We start from the raw sequence: 20,538 nt of genomic DNA, 5'->3' as shown, positions 1-20,538 counted from the left end.
ATATGCATTTCACAGTCTATTTTAATTTACTGTATTTTTTCTTACCTTTTTTTCCTATTTTTTCTTTTTAAAAAGCTCTGGTTTGTTTCCTCTGCTGGCAAATGCAGCAATGTCAGTGAGGCCTGTTCTTCTTGGTTTGTATGAGAAATATTTTCTTCCTCTCCAAAAGTCCCTCCTGCCTGGTCTTCAAGCCTTTCTAATTGGATTGCTGCCTGGATTGGAAGAAGGATCAGAAATTTATGACAGGTAAGAACTAATATTAATTTAAAAGCAATATACAGTATTTTGCTTTCCTAGGGAATTCTTAGGAAATTTTTATCAGCTCTCTAAATAGAAGGCTTGGTAAAAGACCTTCAAAGAGCGGAAGAATGGTGAGTCCCTGAAAGATGCAACAAATAGTGCTAAAGTAGAAAACCCCTTTCCCCTTCTATTTTCATCTCAGGAGAAGAGGAGAGAAGAGGAAAAGGAGGGTTAAAAAGAGGTGTGCTGAGAGAAAGTAATGAAAACTATATAGTAAAGCTCCTCTGAACTCTTAAATAATTAACCTGACTCCACAAATGACTGCTCTGACAGCAAATTCTGTTTAGATATTGTAACACGAGAGAGCAGCTGAATTCTTTCCAGTCTTTCTATACCAGATACTTTCCCTCAGATTCTGAAAACAAAAGCAAGAAGCAACTTACAAAATCTGTGGCGGAAAAAATTCTCTCTCTCACTCTTGGGTGCCCCTGGCAGTAATGACAATGGCATTCAGTATGATAAAGTCAGGATCAGGAAGTGTGATGAGAAAAGCAGCTCAGCACCCATTTGTGTAGTGGTTTTACTTCAGTTACCAGACTATTTTGTAACATCTTAAAAGAACTCAACCACTGTAGGTTTCACCCAAATGTTTCTTCGCTTAAAGAGTCAGTAAACGTTGCATTGGTAATGTACTTCCTTCTGTGTTACCAGTCTGGATGTGTTGGCTGTTCTCTCTGCCCTTTCTGAATCCTAAATAGCTGTGTGTACACTTACTTAAAAAAAGAAAAAAAAAAAAAAAAAGGCGACATGTGCTAGGCTCTGTAGATTGCAGTTGATAAGCAAAATACTGGTACATCTAATGCATTTTCTTTAAAAACAAGTATTAAATTGCAGGCACATTTCAGTTGCTGGGCTAGCTAAGGGTAGATTGCATGTGTTCCCAACTTGGTGAGTAGCATTCAGTTGCCAATTGCAGAACATTGGGTCTATGGACAACTATATACCTCTTATACATCTGCTGTAGAAACATGAATTTCAGTCTGTGCTTTTTGTCAGGCAGGCTTATAAGTGATGGTTTTCTCTTTCCTACAGCCCTAGTTGCTGGGGACTTGGGGGAGAAAGGCGATCCCTTGGAAATAAATCTCCTGTCTATCTGAAGCCTCTTTAGGGAGACTGACCTTATTTTGAAACTGACTAAATTTTAAATAGTGAGTTAATGGGAACCAGAGACTGGAGAGTAACTTCCAAGATCCGACTTCTGGTTTTATACCTTTTTTCCCCATTCTTGATGGCATTGTTTTCCTTTTTGCCTTGAACAAACAGGATCACAGATAGGAACTGACCGTATATTTCACTGTGAGAGATTTATGCTAAAATTAAATTAATGTTATTTTGTGAAATATAAAAATTACATGAGAAATTCTTTAGTTTACTCATAATGATTCTGGTGCAAGAAATTTAGATCAAAGTATCTTGTCAGAGGATGTGTTAGATTAATTTTAAATTCAGCTTCATGAGAGACTCTCCACTGAACATTTTCAGAATCTTCAATGTTGAGGACTAACACTAATACATCCCCTGCTGTTCCTGAAAGTGGCAGAAGTACTAGCTCAGGTTGTGCTTCACCCTAGAAATTACTTCCTTCTTAAGCACACATATATGCATGAGTCTGTGTGCACACACACAAAACAGAAAAGAAAAAATGGTTTGAGGGCTACTTTATAAAAAAATAGGAAAGAACATCAGATTATGGGGGGGGGGCTGTCCCTCTTCTATGCTGGACTTCTTCCTCTTTTCTCACTTCTACATTTCTCACATGAGGTTTTAATTCCTGTGTTATAGTAAAATACCAGAGTACTGACAGCATTGCCAAAGCAGAGGATGTGCCTTCAGTCACAAGGACCTCCAGTGTGATTGTCTTTAAATTAATTTCAGCGAACCCATCCATAACTGACGTTGTGGACGTGCATAACTGACGTCAGTGCAATAACTGACAGCGTGTCATTTTATCTCTTGGTTTTTTCATTCAGTGACTTACAAATTGAGCCCATTGATATATAAGTACAAATATGTAGGACATCTTCCAGTTTTCAGACTGATAACATTGGATATCAGAGTCCATCATCAGCTTAAATTATTTCCAATTCAGCATTGCACACCTCTGGCTGTAAATATTTTGCAGTCAGAGCTCGTGTAGTAATTTGGTCAGAGTTTAATGTTTGCGAATACTTCAGAAGCTTCTCCAGTAATTACACACAGAAACTTTGTTTCAATGAGCGCGCACAGTGACAAAAGATTGAGTGTTTTTTGATCGTTTTTGTACAATCAGATGCTGGCCATCATGTGAAAAAGGCAATACTGATAATAAAAAGATAAGGAAAATAAATAATGTCAACTACAATACTAATTCTGTGCATAATTGCCTATGGTATAAAACTGAACTAACAAAAATCTATTTTTCTCATGTCAAATATATTTCTGTACAGAACAGATGCTCTTCTTGTGAAGCTGTCCTTACTGATGGGCCAAGAAACGTTCTATGGAGCACTCTGGGGAAGTGTCCTGGTCAGCCCATCTGTCAGGCTGCCTGCTTCTCTTTTTGTTGTCAGTCACATTAACAGAGAGCTGTCTGGAAAACAGCAGAAGTACATGCTCGGCACCGATTATAAGCTCACAGTAAGTTCATTACACTCCTGGTAGAATGGTCTTATCTACCATAACACCTGCATACTAGCAGATTGTGCCTTTCCTGTGTTGTTAGAATGACATGCTCTTAAAAATATTTTGGAGAGAGAGAAAGAGAGGCTGATGGAATTGCTTAATACGGTTACTTCATGGGAGCATCTTACCTGAAATACAGCATACTGATTTCGGTTAGCCTGCAGAATGCAAGTCTTCTGAAGCTTCTGCAGTTTTTGGTAATCAGTACTGCATACAGCCTTAGAAGACTGACTCTGTTTCAAAGCAGAAGATAAACCTGACATCTTTTCTGTCCTTGTTCTGAATTTGCATTTAAGGTTGAAGACCAGCTTTTCTATAATACAGTATATACAATGTTTAATATGGATTTCTCAAAGTGCTTGCTGTCCTGGAAGACAATTCTGAAATTTAATATCTTTTTACAGTGAAAAGGAAATTTTCAGTAGGTAGTAATTTATGTTAAACTTGAATGAGGGAATAACTGTAACGCTAGTTAGAGTAATCTCATACCTGCATGTTGTGAGGCTTCACATTCTGTCTGATAGCTGGTGATGTCACACTGTGACATTCTGTGTTGTTACGTAACAGAGTATTTCACAAATATTAACGATTCTTTTAACAGTATTCCACAAAACATTTTTTTTAACTCATTTTGGGGGCAGGAGTTAAATGGCTGAGTAGTTATCCTCTTATTTAAAAAGATATTGTTCACATGCAACCAAATTTGCTTTCTTTCATTCTTGTGACTATTAACAGTGATTGTAGTTTAAATGTTATCATGATGTAAAACACCATTGTGCTTTTTTTCCTTTTACAGATAAAGTCTTTGGGTGTATCAGTATTAGATTCAAATGTCCTTGTGCAAAGAAACACTCTAGAAGTGATTCTTTTCTTCTTCCCATTTTATACAGCTTTGGTAAGAGGACTATTTTGGTATTGTCGCATGCGCGCTTTGTGCAGGAAGGTGTCTTCTGTGAAACCAGTCCAGCTCCCACCTCTGTTCTTGCCAAATGTCTGAATTTTGTACCTTCAAAATCAATGAACAGATTTTGCAGTTTCGTGTTCCCCCGTCAATTTTAACAGTAGAGGAGACTCTGCTGCTTCTCAGACTCCTTACAGCTTCAAATGAAGATGTGCTTTCAGAGTGAATGTTGCGTGATATTTGTAACGTGCTTGAAGTATTCAGGCCTGAGAAACTGCATACGGAAAAAATATTGAGCTCCTTTATCAAGTAGGATTTCAGTATTTGAAATTGTTTGCACTGAACTAAGATACTTCTCTTAAAGACTAGGAAAGAAAATATTGCTTGAAACATAATTTCCTAACTTACCTAGTAGCATAGTCAGTATTTTGAAAGTATCAAGTAATTTTAAGTCTTAAGGCATAACATAATGAAGTACTTAGTATTTTTAGCTTAACTGTAGCTCTATACCTTAAATACAAAAATGATCACAATTGTCAGATTCCCTTTCCTGAGATTTCTACTATACAAAATATTTTGTTAGTGATGGATTGCCCTGTTTTTTCAAAACATTCATATTATCAGTTAAAAAAAACCCTCATTATCAATTTGGTTTGTTTCAGTGTTCATAAACAGCTGAAGTATCTTTGTTTTTCATTCTAGGACTCCAGTGAAAGCACTATTCTATTGCGCAGGTCTGATTTAGTCTATATTCTGTCAGCAGCTACACAGACATTGTTGAGGAGAGACATGTCACTCAATAGAAGATTATACGCATGGTTGCTAGGTACTGTACAACATACAGTGATATTCATGTTCTGAATGTCTAAGAAGAAAAAAAAATCAGTGGTTAAAAATGTAATACACTTTTCAGCAGTAATGAATGATGATAAAGTGTTGTTTAGTTGCCGTTTATTAAGCACCTGTTTAATTAAGTATTCATTTGGCAAACAGGTCTTCTCTTCAGAGATTAATTCATTTCACTGTCCTGAATCACAGGGTATCTGATGAGTTATTTCTGGTCTGATCCACAGTTCATTCTGAAGTGGTTCAGTGTACTGAAAGGAGTGGGGCACTATTTTAACCTTGCTCTTCTGAGAGTAATAGTCTGTTAATTCCCATGTAGGTTTACTTGTCAAGGAGGGGCTATAAAAGAGCTATAGCTTCTCCCCATCTGCCTCCTTTTGACAGTGTAAGAGGAGACTAAAAGTGATAGGACAAGAGCTGCAGCCATGTAGTTGCATGAAGGCTGCCCTTGCTGACCCCATGTCCGGATCTGGCCTTGGTTTTGATTTATGTTCAGTACAGCACATCTGGATGCCTCAAACTGATATGCGGGCCGTCCTTGGGCAGTACATGAGCTAGTTTCAAATCACTGGAATGACAAAGGTTAAAAATGCAGTGTAATGTCAATATTTGTATAAATGATGTGTGTGTAGTGCTCCGTACTGTAGTGTTTCTCTGTACTCCTGATGCCTCTCTTTATCTTGTAGGCTCTGATATTAAAGGTGGTACTTTTGCTCCAGACTCAACTTCTGAAGACCATGCTATTTATTTCTTTGGAAAATATTCTAAAGATCTTTTGGTTGAGGTTGGTGTTCATTGTATACAGATGCATTTATGATCCTTTTAAATGGTAGCACAAACTGTGTCTGGAAGTGTTTACTGCACCACTTTATTTGTCCTTTGCTTTCTGTTTGCTTTCTGAAGTTCTGTTGTATTCGGTACTAAACAAAATTTAGAAACACTTCAGGTGCTAATAAAACAGCAATCTCTCTTCTACAGATAATATTTTGATGTTGGTTTTGGTTTTTTTTTTTTTACTAGAGTTTGATTGAAATTTTACATCAGAAATTCCCAGAGTCTGATACAGAGGAACAGCATCAAGCTTATTTGAAACCCTTCCGCATCCTAATCAGTCTCCTTGACAAACCTGAAATAGGTAATGTTGCTTGTCGCTTCTGTTATGACTGCTGACAACTGTAGCAACTTGATGTTCATCGCCTTTGACAGCAGGACTCAAGACAACACCCTGCACAATTCTTCCTAATTCTGAATATGTGTGCATTGTGTATTAGTGTGCAGGGTGCTGTTTTGCTTGCCTTGGACCTGGTTCAGAATGGTGCTGTGGAGCAAGTACCCATTCCAGGTTATCTCTGGCCCTCCTGCAGAGCTATCTACTCTGTAGCATCCTAGTGAGGATAAAGTTCTTCCACACCCAGAACTGCAGTCTGAGGGGCCAGTTAAAAAGAACCACTTCTGCCCTAGTCTCAGTATTCTGCTCAATTCATTGTCTAAAATACTGTCAGGCCTCTTTTTGATCTGTCTTGTAAAGCAGCTTCTTTGTGGAAAACCACTGTTACTACTCTTGTCTGGGTTTGTTTTCAGTGCTTGGATGTGCTTGAAGGCCTTCCTATACACTTGCACCAGACTCCTGTGACTGTGTTGCATTTCCAGACACTGTAGTCCCAGAGGCAGCTAGCCTATGGTGGTACTGCTGCCAAGATGGGCAGTACCACTTACCTGCAGGTGCTCCAGCTGGAAGTAACCTGTTCTGGGTGTGGGAGGTAGGGGTGCCTCTGTCAGTGGTGCTGCCAGCTTGTGCTGGCCTGACGCTGCTGTAGGAGCACTTCATGACTGAGCTGTGAAGAGTTTCTTCCTTTTCGCCATCACATGTCTATTCTGTAGTGGTCATAAAGTTCCCAGCACCAGAAGCTTGAGGCTCTGCCAGCCCTTATTTTAAAGGGCAAGCTCTCCTTTCTGCATCAAAAAATTAAGCCAAAGTAACTTGACAGATTTTTAGGATTTAGCAGTATTATGTAAGAACCACATTCAGATAAATCTTTGAAATTATATTCTGTTATCTGACAGGTATGAGAAGCCTACAGGCTGATTAACTGGAATTTGTTAGAAGCTAATAGAGTCTTAATGACTGACTGTATCCCAAAGTGGTGCTCTAGGTATTATCCTGGGGGTGGGGCGTGGTGTTAACATTGACCAAGCCTGTAGACTTAGAATAAAACTCATGTACTGAGACTAAACAGTCAAGTGGCAGTTGGTTTTGCAGGCTTCTGTATTCTGATAAGCTAATCATCTTTCATGGGTCAGGAAAGTCCTTTAAAGGACATTTCCTATTAAACAATTATCAAAGCACTGTCAGGAAAAATGAGGATTCAGTACTACTTGTCTAACAAATTAATGTTACCGTAGTAGAAGCAGTTGTTATTCTGTTTATAAGACAGTGGTGCTGATGTTTCCTTCCACTGGTTTTAGCTGGTTTTTCTGTTTTTTAAAAAATCTATCCCAATTAAAGCTTCTTTTATAAAGAATTTTTATTTCCTAGCAAAAATGCTGGAGAAGGGACAGTTGACTGAAGTTGTTACATTATAAGTTTCTTGATTAATCTAATTTAGAAAGTAGATGACAGATACTACCCTATTGCATGTTTTATTTGGCTGACAGTCAGTGTTAATCTGAACCACAGTAAGGATTATTTAGCTGAACTGCATTATTCAGTTTAATTGTTCTGTTTCAGTCAGCACACAAAATATAACTTCTTAAGCCTTAAGCCAGTATGACTTTCACTTCCTTTTGAAACGGATTTAGCAATGCAACTTTTTTTTTAAACATAGCAAACTAAAACATAACAAGAATCTTTAACCTTTTCTGCTGCTCTTAGTCACTTTAACTATTTTTTTTCCTTTTTAGACGTCTTTGGAATGCTTTATACACTACTTTTTTTAATGGTTCCACGTTTAGGGTATTGTACTTATTTGTTTACCTCCACTATAGACAGTTTCAGGTAAAACAGAGAAGTGCTGACCCTTGAAAACTGGATGTAATTGTCAGCACACACCTAACATACTTTCTTCTTAAAACTGTTTGTAAATCTGCTTTTATATATATATTTATTTATTTAGGCATTTGAACTTTTCAGTTTGCTGCCTTTTCCAGCTTCTCTCTCTCAAAATTTAATCAAGACTACTATGTTAAATGTGTATTGGGAAATCTGCTTGTTTTCCTTATAGGTACAGACATGGTGATTATTTCTGGCATGTGAACTGCAGGTTTATGGTTATGATTATGCCCACTTATAAATGCTTGCAGTGTAGGTGCCTTATGGAAGTGACTTAAGTGTAATGTAGAACCAGTACTATGACTTTCCAAGTGTTACTTTAAAAAGTTCCTAGAATGAACAGCAGGTGGTATTTAATTAGAATTTATTAAAAAAAAACAAAACACAACGAAACAAAAAAAACACAGCCAACAAACAAATATTTAACTACATATTTAGTTTTATTTTAACTGGAAATTCTGACATTTTAAAGAGCCATGTAAGCGTTTACTTCCTACTTGGGTGATCATGTGCTTTTTTTTAGTCTAGCTATCTCTAATTTAAGTCTATACAGGTTTGAGCTGCCTAGCAATCACTTTACAACTACTGGATTCTTTTCTTCTTCAATTGTAGGGCCGCAGGTTGTTGGGGATCTGTTCCTTGAAGTTATTAGAGCCTTTTATTCCTACTGCAAAGATGCACTTGGTTCTGATCTCAAACTTAGCTACAATCAAAGTGGCACCATACTTGCAAGGTATAACTACAAGTTTTCAACCATGAACTGAAACAGGATCATTTATATTGAGCTAACTTACTAAAATCTAACCAATTTAAGGAAGGTTAGGTTTTTAACAAAGCATCCTTCTGTATAGAAGACAAGATTTTTCTATGACTTTCCTTTTTCCCCACACACGCCTAATTTCTATTTGATTAGCAGAGAAGAAAATGAAGTACACTGCATATGATTGGTGTCGAATAAATCCAGTTGTATTGGCCAAGAATCAGTCTGGTGAGGGAACTCTTAGCCCGTTGATTTTCAAAGTTGGAGGCTCGGTTTCTTTCATCTGGGAGAAAGATGCTCAAACTCTAGCTATTCTAGAATGACCCAGTCCTTGATTTAAAGCAGTAAATGTCTTTAGGTTGTAGAGAAAGGGCAGGGAAAGATTTTAGAATGCATCAGCTAATACTGTGATATGCATGCTCTTATAATCTTCACTGACATCCATGTCTGTCTTTTCCTTTTTTTCCCTTTCACACAGTGCAATCAAAGAGAACAAAAATGCTTCGGAAATTGTCAAAACAGTCAATCTGTTGATCACATCCTTAAACACGGATTTTCTTTGGGATTACATGACCAAATGTTTTGAAGATTGTTTCAGGTGTTTGTTGTCAAACAATAGTGCTCCTCTTAAAAATACCACTTCAGAGCTATCTGTGTAAGATAATAAATTTTACTGAAGCATTTAAGTTCTGGAAGGGATGTAGTACATGTTAGAGTCAGACAGATGTGTAAGTTGCATCGTAAAATAATTCAAGAATGCAAACAGGTAAACAATTAGACAGAAACTAGCAATCAGAGAACAAAAGAAATTACTTTCAGAATGACAGCTGGAGGAGGAAAAGGTTTGGGAGGGGAAGTGGAGAGGTCTTCCTTGGAAGAACAAGTGGGTTTGGAATAAAAATAAAGATCTCTGTCTTTTTCTAAGTATAAGACAGAAGATTATACTTTAACTAGTAAGATTGTGTATAGAGATTCAATCTGAAAATTAGAAGCACTTTAGCATCCCACATGCTACAGTGTAGGTGGTTTCGACAGAATGTTTTATCCTGCTGTATTAGAAGTCCCATTTTACTTTGCTTCAGAAAGCCTAGCTGTTCAGTATTTCACACTGGTTTTGATGAAACTTTTTTATTGTAACAAGAATTTTGACAGGGAAAAAAGCTTACAAAATAATGTTTCTCTCAATCCAGAAACAAATCCACACAGATGAGATATCCTCTTGAAAATAGTAGCACTCCTCCTACCATTTCAGAGCTCTGCACACTTTTGGTGTTCCTTCTTGATGTGATTCCTTTGGTAAGGCAACCTGAAGTTAACTGCTTCAAAGTCTTTAGAAACTTAACATCAAATAATTCATATTGTGCTTACCTAAAATGCAAATAGGCAAATTGACATATATGTGCAGATGCATGCTATGTCCTTCAAAGTATAGTTTTCTGTGCTGACTTATATATGGCTACCTGTGCTATTGCCTAGCAAAATAAAAATTGTTGCATTTTAAAATATGGCGATTCTGCAAAAGGAATGAAAAGTGTACTTTTTGCTTCTTGGGTAAATAATTTCCGGGACTTTTTGGTCTCTTCGTAGCTGGCTGATTATCATAAGATTTTTAGGCTTTGATTCAGTGTTCATTATGTAGAATGAGGGAAGAAGGAATAGCACTGAAGCAAGTTTGTACAGCTTAACCATTCATGAACTGACTTTATCAATCATTAATCAGTGTTGCTAGACAGCTGAAAAATAATATGTGATAACTATTTTAAACAATGCTTATTTATTTTAGGAACTCTACTCTGAAGTGCAGACTCAGTACCTTCCACAGATGCTCAGTTATATGGTGCAGTCTCTCCTGGAAAATATGGAAGTATTATGTTTACCAGAACTCACTCATGCATTAAAGACATGTTTTAAGGTGCTTAGCAAAGTGCAAATGCCCCCTTCCTATTTGGACATTGAGACAGGAAGTGGAAAAGGGGTAGGTGGTGTTCAACTACTCATAGATGTTTAAAATTGTTAGTGACATAACTTATTTTAAAATGCTAATTCTCCTAATTTAAACCTAGATGATAACTGCAGTAATAAAGATTTTTGAAATTTATCTTCTTTGGCCCCTTCCAGAGCTACCTGATGCCTTGTTATTCTTACTGGGTATCCGGTTCTGGCTTGTTTGAATTATTTGTGACAGTGAAGGACTATAGTCTTGTCTGAAACTGGGGCTATAATCCTACCTCTTGAGAAGAATGTGATCTTAATGATTTTGAGAAGGCACTTGGGAGCATGCAGTTGCTAAAGATTTGAGTTGCCAAATCAAGCCCAGCTTTACAGCTGGTTAGGTCTGCAAGGCTTTCAATATTTTAATTTAACACAATGTGGTATTATTTGTGTGTAAGAGACCATGATAGGGAATGAGGAATAGATGGCATAAAGCAGTCACACAAGCACAGCCTGCCAAAGTTTTGCAGTAGAACAAATATATGCTTTTGACCAGAAATAATCCAGCATGAGTAATACCATTCTAGTGGTGAATTGATTTTAAGGAAACATTTACATTTGCTATAGACCCATATCTGTAGCTACAGATCTGTTGGTGTTAAGAGTCAAAGTGTGAGGATGATACAAACATTTATTAGGTTTTAAATGCAATTGAATGGAACTGCTTACAAATAACTATGTCTCATCATTTTGTAGAAGTAATCTGTATCTGAAAATTGCAACTACTAGGGTTTTTTTCTGCCATTACTGTTTCACAGACCCTGCCACAGTTCTACATAGTTTAAAATTATCTACGCAGTGCCACATTAGCCACATTAACATTTCTGTTTTAGAGCCCAGTGAAAAAGGAAAATGTGGACATAACCTTGGAGACTAAGTCTGTGCTGCAGGAGGAGGATGAGACTCCGTTCCCTCCCCTGAAGTCAGAAGACAGTGGCATTGGTCTGAGTGCTTCCTCCCCAGAGCTTTCTCACCACTTGGGGGTGCCAACTGTGACCCTTGAGAGAGATGGTGTCTGGAAGAAAGGGGGGAGTATTCAGAAGACTTTGTATTGCATCCAAGAACTGGTTGCCAAGTTTTCCAGTAAATACATTTTTGGGGTGCAATTTCAAGAAACAAGTAACGAAAGCATCTCAACAATGAATCTGAGTGGAAAAGAGAAAAAAGAGAATGGCTACAGATTACCTGAAAGTGCTAGCAAGAAGAAGAGCCCATGGGATGCAAAGCAAATCACTGTACCTCAGTTTAAACAAATGCTTTCAGACTTATTCTCAGTTCGAGGGTCACCATTCAAGAACAAGAGTTCTAATCCTCTTCCTTCTGACCACAACTCTGGTAATAAAAAGGAAAAGGAGGAAGAAGAGTGGGACTTAGAACAAGTGATGCTTGTCTTGGAACCCCTTAGAGGTGACTGCAAGGAAGCTTTTGCTGCAGCTTGTCACCTTTTGTTGGATTGTACCACATTCCCAGTCTATCTATCGGAGGAGGAGACGGAACAGTTGTATCTCTCTCTGTTTCAGGTTCCTGGTAAGAAAAGTTTCCTTTATTGGACAGCTTGAGCATTTGAGGATGCAAATAGCAGTGTGAGCTTGGCTATTTGCAAGATGTGACCAGGGCCAGTAGTAATGCCTTTTGACAGGGCTGAAGGCAAGTTGCATGTGAATTAAAGACATGCATGTCAGTATGTGTTTTGTGTTTTGAAGCTGAGGGTCAGTTTTTACCAAGCTTTTTAAATTCACATTCTTTTGAAAGCTTTCACTACAAAACTGTTAGCTGAAGGGATGAAAAGACTTTCTGGCCTGTAGAGCCTTGTGGTTCAGGATTCTCATGAAATCTGCCCCCCTCCCCATCTGTGTGTGTCTGTGTCCCCCCTGAAAAAAAAAAAAAAAAAAAAAAAGAGATAGAGGAAGATGGGTGTAGGTGGAAAACTGGAGCTCTAAACCATAACAGAAGCAAAACCAGCTCTTCCCCTAACCCTCAGAATTCAAAGGATTCTGATGTAAGCTAACATACAAGAATAGCCTTGTATAATTGGACAGCCTGTTTGTTCTTGGAATTCAAATACATTAGCTTTAGCAGGAGCAGTTATTGGCCTGAAGGCTAGTTGACAAGATGGGTTTGTAATGAGCGAAGAGGTGGGAAACTGGAAAATTGGGTACCCTTCCTCACCTCAGTACAAATTTCTGCTCTCTTCCTTGGCGAAGTGATGATATGCCCATCATCCTCATGGGTGAGCTGTCTGCCTGACATGGATACTTTTGCATATTTGCGGTGCCTTCCATGTGGTCAGCCATGTAGGTGAACTTAGAGGCTTGCTTTCATAATTGTGTTTGTTTGGAGTGTCATCCTAGGATTATAGAAGTTTATTTTCAAAATTCTTTTCAACCGCACAGCCTGGAAAATACAGTAAGGGTTAAAGCCAAAAGCAGAGAACCTCTAATAATGAAGGTCTGGGTTGAATGTGATACAGAAGTTGTCTGATGTGGAGAAGGAAGAATGGCCATTTTGTTATGGTAGTAAAGCAGTTACAACATTTGGTTTTGAAGCCAGACGTGTGAACTAATACTTCAGACAGTCTCTAGTCAAGCCTTAATAAGACTTTACCTGATTATTCACTCAGGAGAGGCAAAGATGGCTTGACTTGATGTTAGCTGTATCAGTTTTTTGTGTTCTTCATGATTTCTGAAATTATACACCTTAATGCTACCTGAAAGAGCACCCTTGGATCAGCAGACCTCTGTGGTTGTTTTTGACAATGACAGCTGGAAAACAGCAGCTGTAAAAACTAGTTGTGAATAAACATAAACTGGAAAGCAGAAATCCACTAGTTACTGGGGTCCTGCAAGAGCTTTTTGCTGGGAGAAAAAGAGAAAAGAATATAGCTTGCTTTGAAGCAAGTCCCTTCTGAAGTGAGGGACTTGAAGATAGCATGACAGTCGGATTTGGGCAGTCATTTTTGTCTCTTTGTCCTGTGAGCTTGATTGAAGAAATCTTGAAAATATGACCCTAACCTTGAGATTATTCAAAAACTTTTTTCTCCCTTATCTTCTGAAAAGGTTGTGATGCCAGCTTCCCTCTGTGGCTGAAGTCCTTAATGACGATATGCTGTTGTGTGAATGACTGCTATGTTCAGAATGTGTCCATCTTCACGCTGCTGGAGGTGATCAACCATTCCCAGTCGCTGGCACTTGTGATAGAAGACAGAATGAAGCGGTACAAAGTGTCTGGTCACAACCCCTTCTTTGGAAAGCTACAGATGGTCACCCTTCCTCCCATTGCTCCTGGAGTACTAAAGATCATCTCAGAGAAAACAGATTTCTACCAGGTGTCAATTTTCTTTTTCTCTTTTACTGCCCAACTACACTGAACCTCTAAGGATGGGATGGGAAAGCAACTGTTACTCGCATGGTTGTTTGGGGGCAGCATGTTTGTGTTGCAATGACACACTGCTGTTTTTTCCTTCCGTAAGCATTTGAAAGCAATTACATTCTTCTTTGTGTGCTTCCCAATGGGACATTCAAAAGTGGCAAGTTATTTTCATATTGCTAGTTGGGTTTGTGCCCAAATCCTTGGGGCGTAGGTATAGCTGATTTCTGACTTGAAGAGTTGGTTTATTAGCTTTGATACCACTCTTAAGTTTTCAGATAAGAGAAAATGTTAATGGGTGAATAATAATGAAAATGTTCCATCCTCTTTGTTTTGAGTATACATATTGCCAAGATGCTTTCCTTCTCCTGACTTTGTTGATATGAGGGTTGGTTCAGAGATCTTTTTCCTAATTATTCTTTCCAATTTCTGTGCCTGACACATGTAAAATCTGTTAAGTTTTGACTCAGAAAGTAGAAGCAGAAATGCTTTTCTTAACTTCTGGTGCCTGTACATTTTAATTACCTGTCCTACTAGGGTAGAAAGGTTGCATTCCTTTAGGTCGGAGTGTATGACCTGAATTCTTGCTCTTTGCTAAACTGAGACAATTTAGAAATCCCTTTTGGTAATAGAGGGCATTTGTGCAAAGGCTTTTAAGTCAGAGAAGAAATGGCACTTATTATTAGTTGTTGTTATTATTTTTCCCTAGAGAGTAGCCTGTGTGCTCTGGAATCAGCTGAACAAAGAGACTCGGGAGCATCATATTGCCTGTGTGGAACTGTTCTACAGGCTGCACTGCTTGGCACCATCAGCAAATATCTGCGAAGACATTATCTGCCACGCGCTTTTGGACCGTGATAAAGTAAGTCATGTATTCACTGAAGCCCCTTCACCACTGTAGAGTTGTTCCAGTGCTTCCCAGACTGCCTCCAGTTCCCTCCCACCCCACGTCTTCACTCCCATGGTCCGCCTGCCTTCCAAGAGTCCAACAGACTGTCCACACCTTTCCAGTTCCCTGGGATCTATTCATCATGCTAAACTTAATCCCTGGATACAAGCCCTATCAGTCAGTGCTGGAGTTATTTTAGTTTCAGCCCAAATCATGTAGTATCTAAAAACTTGCAGTTTTTGTCAGTATTTCCAAACTGACCCAGCTCCACCAGTAACTCTAAAATAATTTTATTTTATGTTGATTTTGTAAATTTCATATTCAACAAAAGACTTCATTACTTTGTAAGTGTATGTCATCATAATGTTGACCATGTGTCCGCCTTAATACTTAGTTCTCATAAGTAAGCTGTATTTCAAGTGAGCCAGTTATTAATTATTTTACTTGCCTAGTTTAATTACAGAACAGTTCTTTAATAACTTACAGTATATTTGTGAGAAGTGCCTTGCACAATAAAACTTAAAACAGCCACCTTCAGTCTTCGGTGTTGTTTTTGTATCTTTGCTCTTACAATTTTGAAACTTAAAAGTTTGGAAATCTTTTAAAAGCTTTCAAACAAAATTACAATAACAAACACTACATAATAAACCAATGTCTTACCATTTGTCATCCAACTTTTAAACTTCCCTAACACCAAACCGAGACTAAAATGTTTACACACAAGAGTCCTGAAATCCAGTTTTGGTTTATTGGCATGTCTTTTTCTTGTTTTTTTTCTTTTAACTCCAACAGACACTGTGGCTGTTAAGTTTTGATTGTGCGTTCATGGACACATGGCATTTTAGTTTAGTCTATTGCAAAATAGAGAAGTGCTCTCAGACCACGTAAGAAGGATTAGCAGCCATCTGCACAACTGTTGTTCTGCTAGAGGTTTAAAAAATCACTAAAACTTCACTGGGAGAGAAATACTGCAAAAATTATGTATCTGTCTTGTTTCCTTGCAAAGGGGACAAGGCTGGAAGCACTGTTCAGATTCTCTGTCATGTGGCATCTGACCAGAGAGATCCAAGGCAGCAGAGTGACTTCTCACAATCGGTCCTTTGATAGGTATTTTCCATTTCCACTGGATTAGACTTACATTTATATATTTAACTATATTATGCATTGTTCTGTTCTTTTTTCTGAAGTGGGGAAAATGTTCTCTGTAGAGAGAATAAAAAATGAGCAAAAGGAAGATCGTCAACTTTCTTGCACTATTACCTTTGCAAAGCACACTGTGTGCATGGTGCACTTTATTGTGTGAAGGAAGTTTCTGTAAAAATAGAAAGAGCTTCATATATGAAGAATAGCTTGCAGACAAGTTTCTGCACAGCAGACATTTTTTATCTTGAAGTGGGTTAAATTTTTTTCCAAAGAAAATAGAATGAGCTACTTGCGGGGGAAAAAAAAAAGGTTATTTTAGATTTACTTCCTGTTTATGAGACCATAACCTTTGTATAAAATGAGACAAAAGCATTAAGGGTCTTTCTAAATAAATATGTGAAAGAACTTTAAAATATGCTGCTTTTCTAGAGCGTGAGGATATGTATGGCCCTGCTTCTACAAACGCATGTTTGTACTTGAGCTCAGCTCAGGAAAATGTGCATGATCGAGCTGTCATTAGACATGAGCCATTGGCTGGTGCTTACTTGAACATGCACTGTGTCTGTTCCCTGCCACTATTTTGTTGTTTGCATTAACTTTTTTAGGGATTTCAATTGTACTTCTTTGTTCTGATTTCTTCACTCAGGTCTCTGTTTGTGGTACTGGACAGTCTCAATTGTTCAGATGGCGCAATTGGTGCTGCAGCACAGGGCTGGCTGATCCGTGCTCTTTCACTTAATGATGTTGCACGGATTCTTGAACCAGTCCTGCTGCTGCTGCTTCATCCAAAGACACAGCGCACGTCCATCCACTACATCAAACAGAAAAATTCAGCAGGTAAAACTGTTCTTGGACTGAAACTGTAAGTGCTAACATAGCATTGCATACTCCTGAACACCTACTGAAGGTAGTCTTTGAAGTGCAATGGCACCCTATTACCCTGAGTTGCCTTGTATCAGTTCTATAGATTCCTCCTCATCCAAGTACCTCTAGTGATGCCTAAAACGGAGTTCAGGAGTAAGTCATGCTAGTTGAAGGCATAATGAACTTTTCTGTTACAGTGGCTGCACCTACACTGTTGGTTTGGATTGCTCCCTGCTTTGCTCTGGGATCTTGTCCCACACTTCTCATTGCCATTCCCAGGTGATCCACACTGCATGTGTGTTCACTGTTCACAGGATCCCTTCTTGAGTGAAACTAGGCCTGCAACCAATGAAATCCAGGAGCAGTTTGGTGACTATGTCAGTCCAGGAACTGTTCCAGTAGGCAGGACGGACAGGCAAATCTCACTCTCTCCACCCATTCTTGCCCGAGCACACCATGCACCCTCATACCAGGCTTCTTTATTCAGAATATTTTTTGTTAATGGTTCCCTCAGCACCATGTTAAAATAATCAGACAGGCTGTAAGGAACATCTTGCTGTTCAGGGCAAACCATGCACACACAAAATTTTTGCTAACTTCTGAAAATTAAAATGTCTTTGTCCAAAGAAGTTCCATCTTGATTCAAGAGAAGAGCTGAGCCCTTGTGGCATGTCTTGAGGTGTTCCAGGACTAGGACATAGAAGCAAGAGATGTGTGGTGTCTGGATAACCTCCGGCCACCCAAATTTAGGAATGTGGCAGGGCGTCTTTACCTTGACAGGCTAAATCTGACAGCTGGAAGATGTCCATTTTAAGACCTGTAATGAGAACCATTGTGAACTACATGTGATCTATGTGTCAAATGAGGAATAGAGGAGTGTGACAGAGACCTGTGGGGAGCTGCTGAGGAAGACTGAGACAGGTACAGAGTCAGGGTTTGCTCCCAGTTTGGAGTCCTCCGAAGGCTGTCCGTCTGTTCAGGTTTGGAATTACTGGGAGTGGTATGGGTGCAAGACACTCTGCACCATTTGGCCCAAGTAGCCGCGGTTGTTTCCCAGAGCAGGGTAGGAAGACAATGGAGAAGTGTCTGGTAGTTTTGTGTAAAGAAACTTCCTTGTCACCTGTCTGTCTTGTTACTGTTAACATAGCTGTCAGCTTGTATAATTGTTTTTCTGTCCTGACTGGCAAACAGTTAGATGGCAGACATTTAAAGCATCCAAAGGGACATGTTTATTAGATGCTATACAAACACAGAGCTAATATATTCCTTCCTTGTTCCACAGCACGTAATCAAGCAAAATGTTAGCTCTTTTAAAAAAAAAAAAAAATTCTGTTGCTCTCCTCCTCATTTACCTCCTGATCTCAACAAACATTTTATGCTCAGGAAGCATAAAAAAACCCTGTCACATCTAGGGAGTCATAGCATAAGAGAAACAGCATGTGCTTTATGTTTTGGTCCTATTCTCTTGTGCTTACTGTAGGTTAAGACTGCTCTACAACTTAAAAAAAAAAAGATAATTCTTGCTTTAACCCGGTTTTTTCTTTTGCTCCACTTGTTACAATTAATAGTAGACTAGAACAGAGTAACTTTTTTACCCTTTTTTCTTAACAATGATATATTCAGTATAAAGCATGTTGTGTTTAATAGGCTATTATACACTCTTTTTGAACAATTTTTTTTTCAGATGTATGTGATTGGCTTTGCAAAAAAAAGGCCTCTTTGAAAGAGTCTGGCATCTCTGAGAGCAATTCGGAGGAAAACCTTCCATTGAGCCAGTTTACTGCCGTGGATAGAGAAGCAATTTGGGCAGAAGTGGAAAAAGATCCAGAGAAGCCAGAGCTAAAAACTGAACAGTCTGAAAACAATGGCTTTTGTAATCCAGTAACCTCACATGAAGCAGATGGTGACCAAGATAATAGTGAGCACACAGAATCAGCAGACACCAGCACAGGCCATGACAGTGAAAATACATCCTCTTTTTCTCCTTCTCTGGAGCTGCAAGAAGTGAGCAATGAGGACAATGACAGTGCTGCAACTGATGGCAGAGAGACCACAAACCATGTGAGTTCTCTCAATGCATTCCTTCCTGAAAGCTCCAAATCAAGTATAGCGTTAAACCTTGTGCGTGCTGACTCTGAGAGGACTCAAGCGTCAGAGTCTCTGTCAAGTGATGAAGAGGTGGACTTGGAGCTCCAAGAAATTACCCATTCTAGGTTGCTCAAGCAACAGAAGGAAAAACAGGAGATGATTGAGTCTCTGTTCAAACATATGTTGCTCTATTTGCAGCCTTACGATTCTAAGCGGGTATTGTATGCTTTTTCTGTTCTGGAGGCAGTGCTTAAAACAAACCCTAAAGAATTTATTGAAGCTGTAGCTAGTACAAGCATGGATACGAGCTCCACAGCACATTTAAATCTTATTTACAATCTCTTAGCTCGCCATCAGGAAGCTCTTGTAGGGCAGAGTTTTTATGGAAAGCTTCAGACTCAGTCCCCAACCATGTGTCCCCATTCTCTTCTAATAGAATTGCTCACTTACCTCTGTCTCAGTTTTCTGCGCTCATATTATCCATGCTACCTGAAGGTCACACACAGAGATGTGCTGGGCAACAGAGATGTTCAGGTAAAAAGTGTGGAAGTCCTGATTAGAGTGATGACCCAGCTAGCTACCATGGCAAAAGCAGCAGAGAATAAGAACATAGAGTTAATACGCAACTTGCTAGGAAGATGCAAAATTCAAGAGTTTGTTCTCCTTTCTTTGTCTGCATCGATGTATACAAGTCAGAAACGGTATGAACTGCTTATGGCAAATGGAGTTAATAAAGTTCCTGAAGAAGAACTCTTTGAAGAGACCCTAATCAACTTTGGGCATGATCAAATATGGAGTGAACATCCACTTCAGATTGAGTTGCTGAAACTCTTGCAGGTATTGATTGTCTTGGAGCACCATCTTGGACAGACTCAAGAGGAGCAGGAGAATCAGCCAGACCTCTCTAAGGAGTGGCAGCAGGCTCTTAATTTCCAGCAGGCTATTGGTGCAATGCAATATGTCTATCCGCACCCAATAACTTCACAGGGATTATTCGTCTCTGCTGTGGTTAGAGGTTTGCAACCAGAGTATGGCTATGGGATGCATCCCACTTGGGTAGGCTTAGTCACATGTTCCCTGCCCTATTTTGGGAAGTCTTTAGGCTGGACTGTGGCACCATTTGTGGTACAGATATGTAAAAACCTGGATGAGCTTGTCAAACAGTATGAAAATGAAGCTGTGAAGACATCTGCAAAAACATCTGCAAGGTAAGAAGAGTCTGCAGTGTGGGATTTGTTATGCTGAAACTCTTTTTTAAGTTCCTCTTGCTAGAGTGTAGCACATAGTAATTTACTCTTTTAGCATTGTGGCTCCCAGAGTCTGATTCTCAAACCCTGCAGCACATGGAAGCATCTGTCCCTTAAGCCCACATGTGGAGGCAGTATCTTTGCAGCAGGGCTCACTGCGGTTGCAAAAACGACCAGCAGCTGCGGTACTTCCTGTTCCCCTGTGCCTGCCATCCAAGTAAAAAGTTCCCAGTTTTGAAAAAAAGATTTTGGAGAACTGACTGGGGAGAGACAGCCTGGAGAAGAAAAATAGAGTGATCCTGTTCAGAACAGTCAATAAGTGAAAGGACTAGGGAAAAATAATTAGACATGAAAGATTTATGGTCAGGTGGGGAATAATATTCTAAAAGATCTAGACAAGGAAACAGGGTTGTCTAAGCATAGTTTGTGAAT

The 20,538-nt window shown here is 39.0% G+C and overlaps 1 protein-coding gene across 3 annotated transcripts in view; it reads left to right on the top strand.

Annotated features, from left to right (window-relative positions):
* Positions 1-20,538, top strand: part of DOP1B (DOP1 leucine zipper like protein B) — a 53,259-nt gene that overhangs the window by 12,326 nt on the left and 20,395 nt on the right. Inside the window, exons 4-19 of one of the 3 annotated variants that reach the window (XM_075100070.1) lie at positions 76-246; positions 2,727-2,916; positions 3,758-3,856; positions 4,565-4,688; positions 5,395-5,492; positions 5,729-5,843; positions 8,370-8,490; positions 8,996-9,115; positions 9,708-9,813; positions 10,301-10,492; positions 11,343-12,036; positions 13,566-13,834; positions 14,585-14,737; positions 15,771-15,871; positions 16,554-16,744; positions 18,456-20,067. In XM_075100070.1, the coding sequence (XP_074956171.1) occupies positions 76-246; positions 2,727-2,916; positions 3,758-3,856; positions 4,565-4,688; positions 5,395-5,492; positions 5,729-5,843; positions 8,370-8,490; positions 8,996-9,115; positions 9,708-9,813; positions 10,301-10,492; positions 11,343-12,036; positions 13,566-13,834; positions 14,585-14,737; positions 15,771-15,871; positions 16,554-16,744; positions 18,456-20,067 (4,356 nt within the window). Of the gene's footprint in view, positions 1-75; positions 247-2,726; positions 2,917-3,757; positions 3,857-4,564; positions 4,689-5,394; positions 5,493-5,728; positions 5,844-8,369; positions 8,491-8,995; positions 9,116-9,707; positions 9,814-10,300; positions 10,493-11,342; positions 12,037-13,565; positions 13,835-14,584; positions 14,738-15,770; positions 15,872-16,553; positions 16,745-18,455; positions 20,068-20,538 lie in introns of those variants that run through there. The other 2 variants (XM_075100092.1, XM_075100081.1) reach the window with 2 other exon arrangements.

This window comes from Phalacrocorax aristotelis, chromosome 1 (genome assembly GCF_949628215.1).
Source record: "Phalacrocorax aristotelis chromosome 1, bGulAri2.1, whole genome shotgun sequence".
In the NCBI taxonomy this organism is placed as follows: Eukaryota; Metazoa; Chordata; class Aves; order Suliformes; family Phalacrocoracidae; genus Phalacrocorax; species Phalacrocorax aristotelis.
This window is presented reverse-complemented; position numbering and strand designations above follow the sequence as displayed.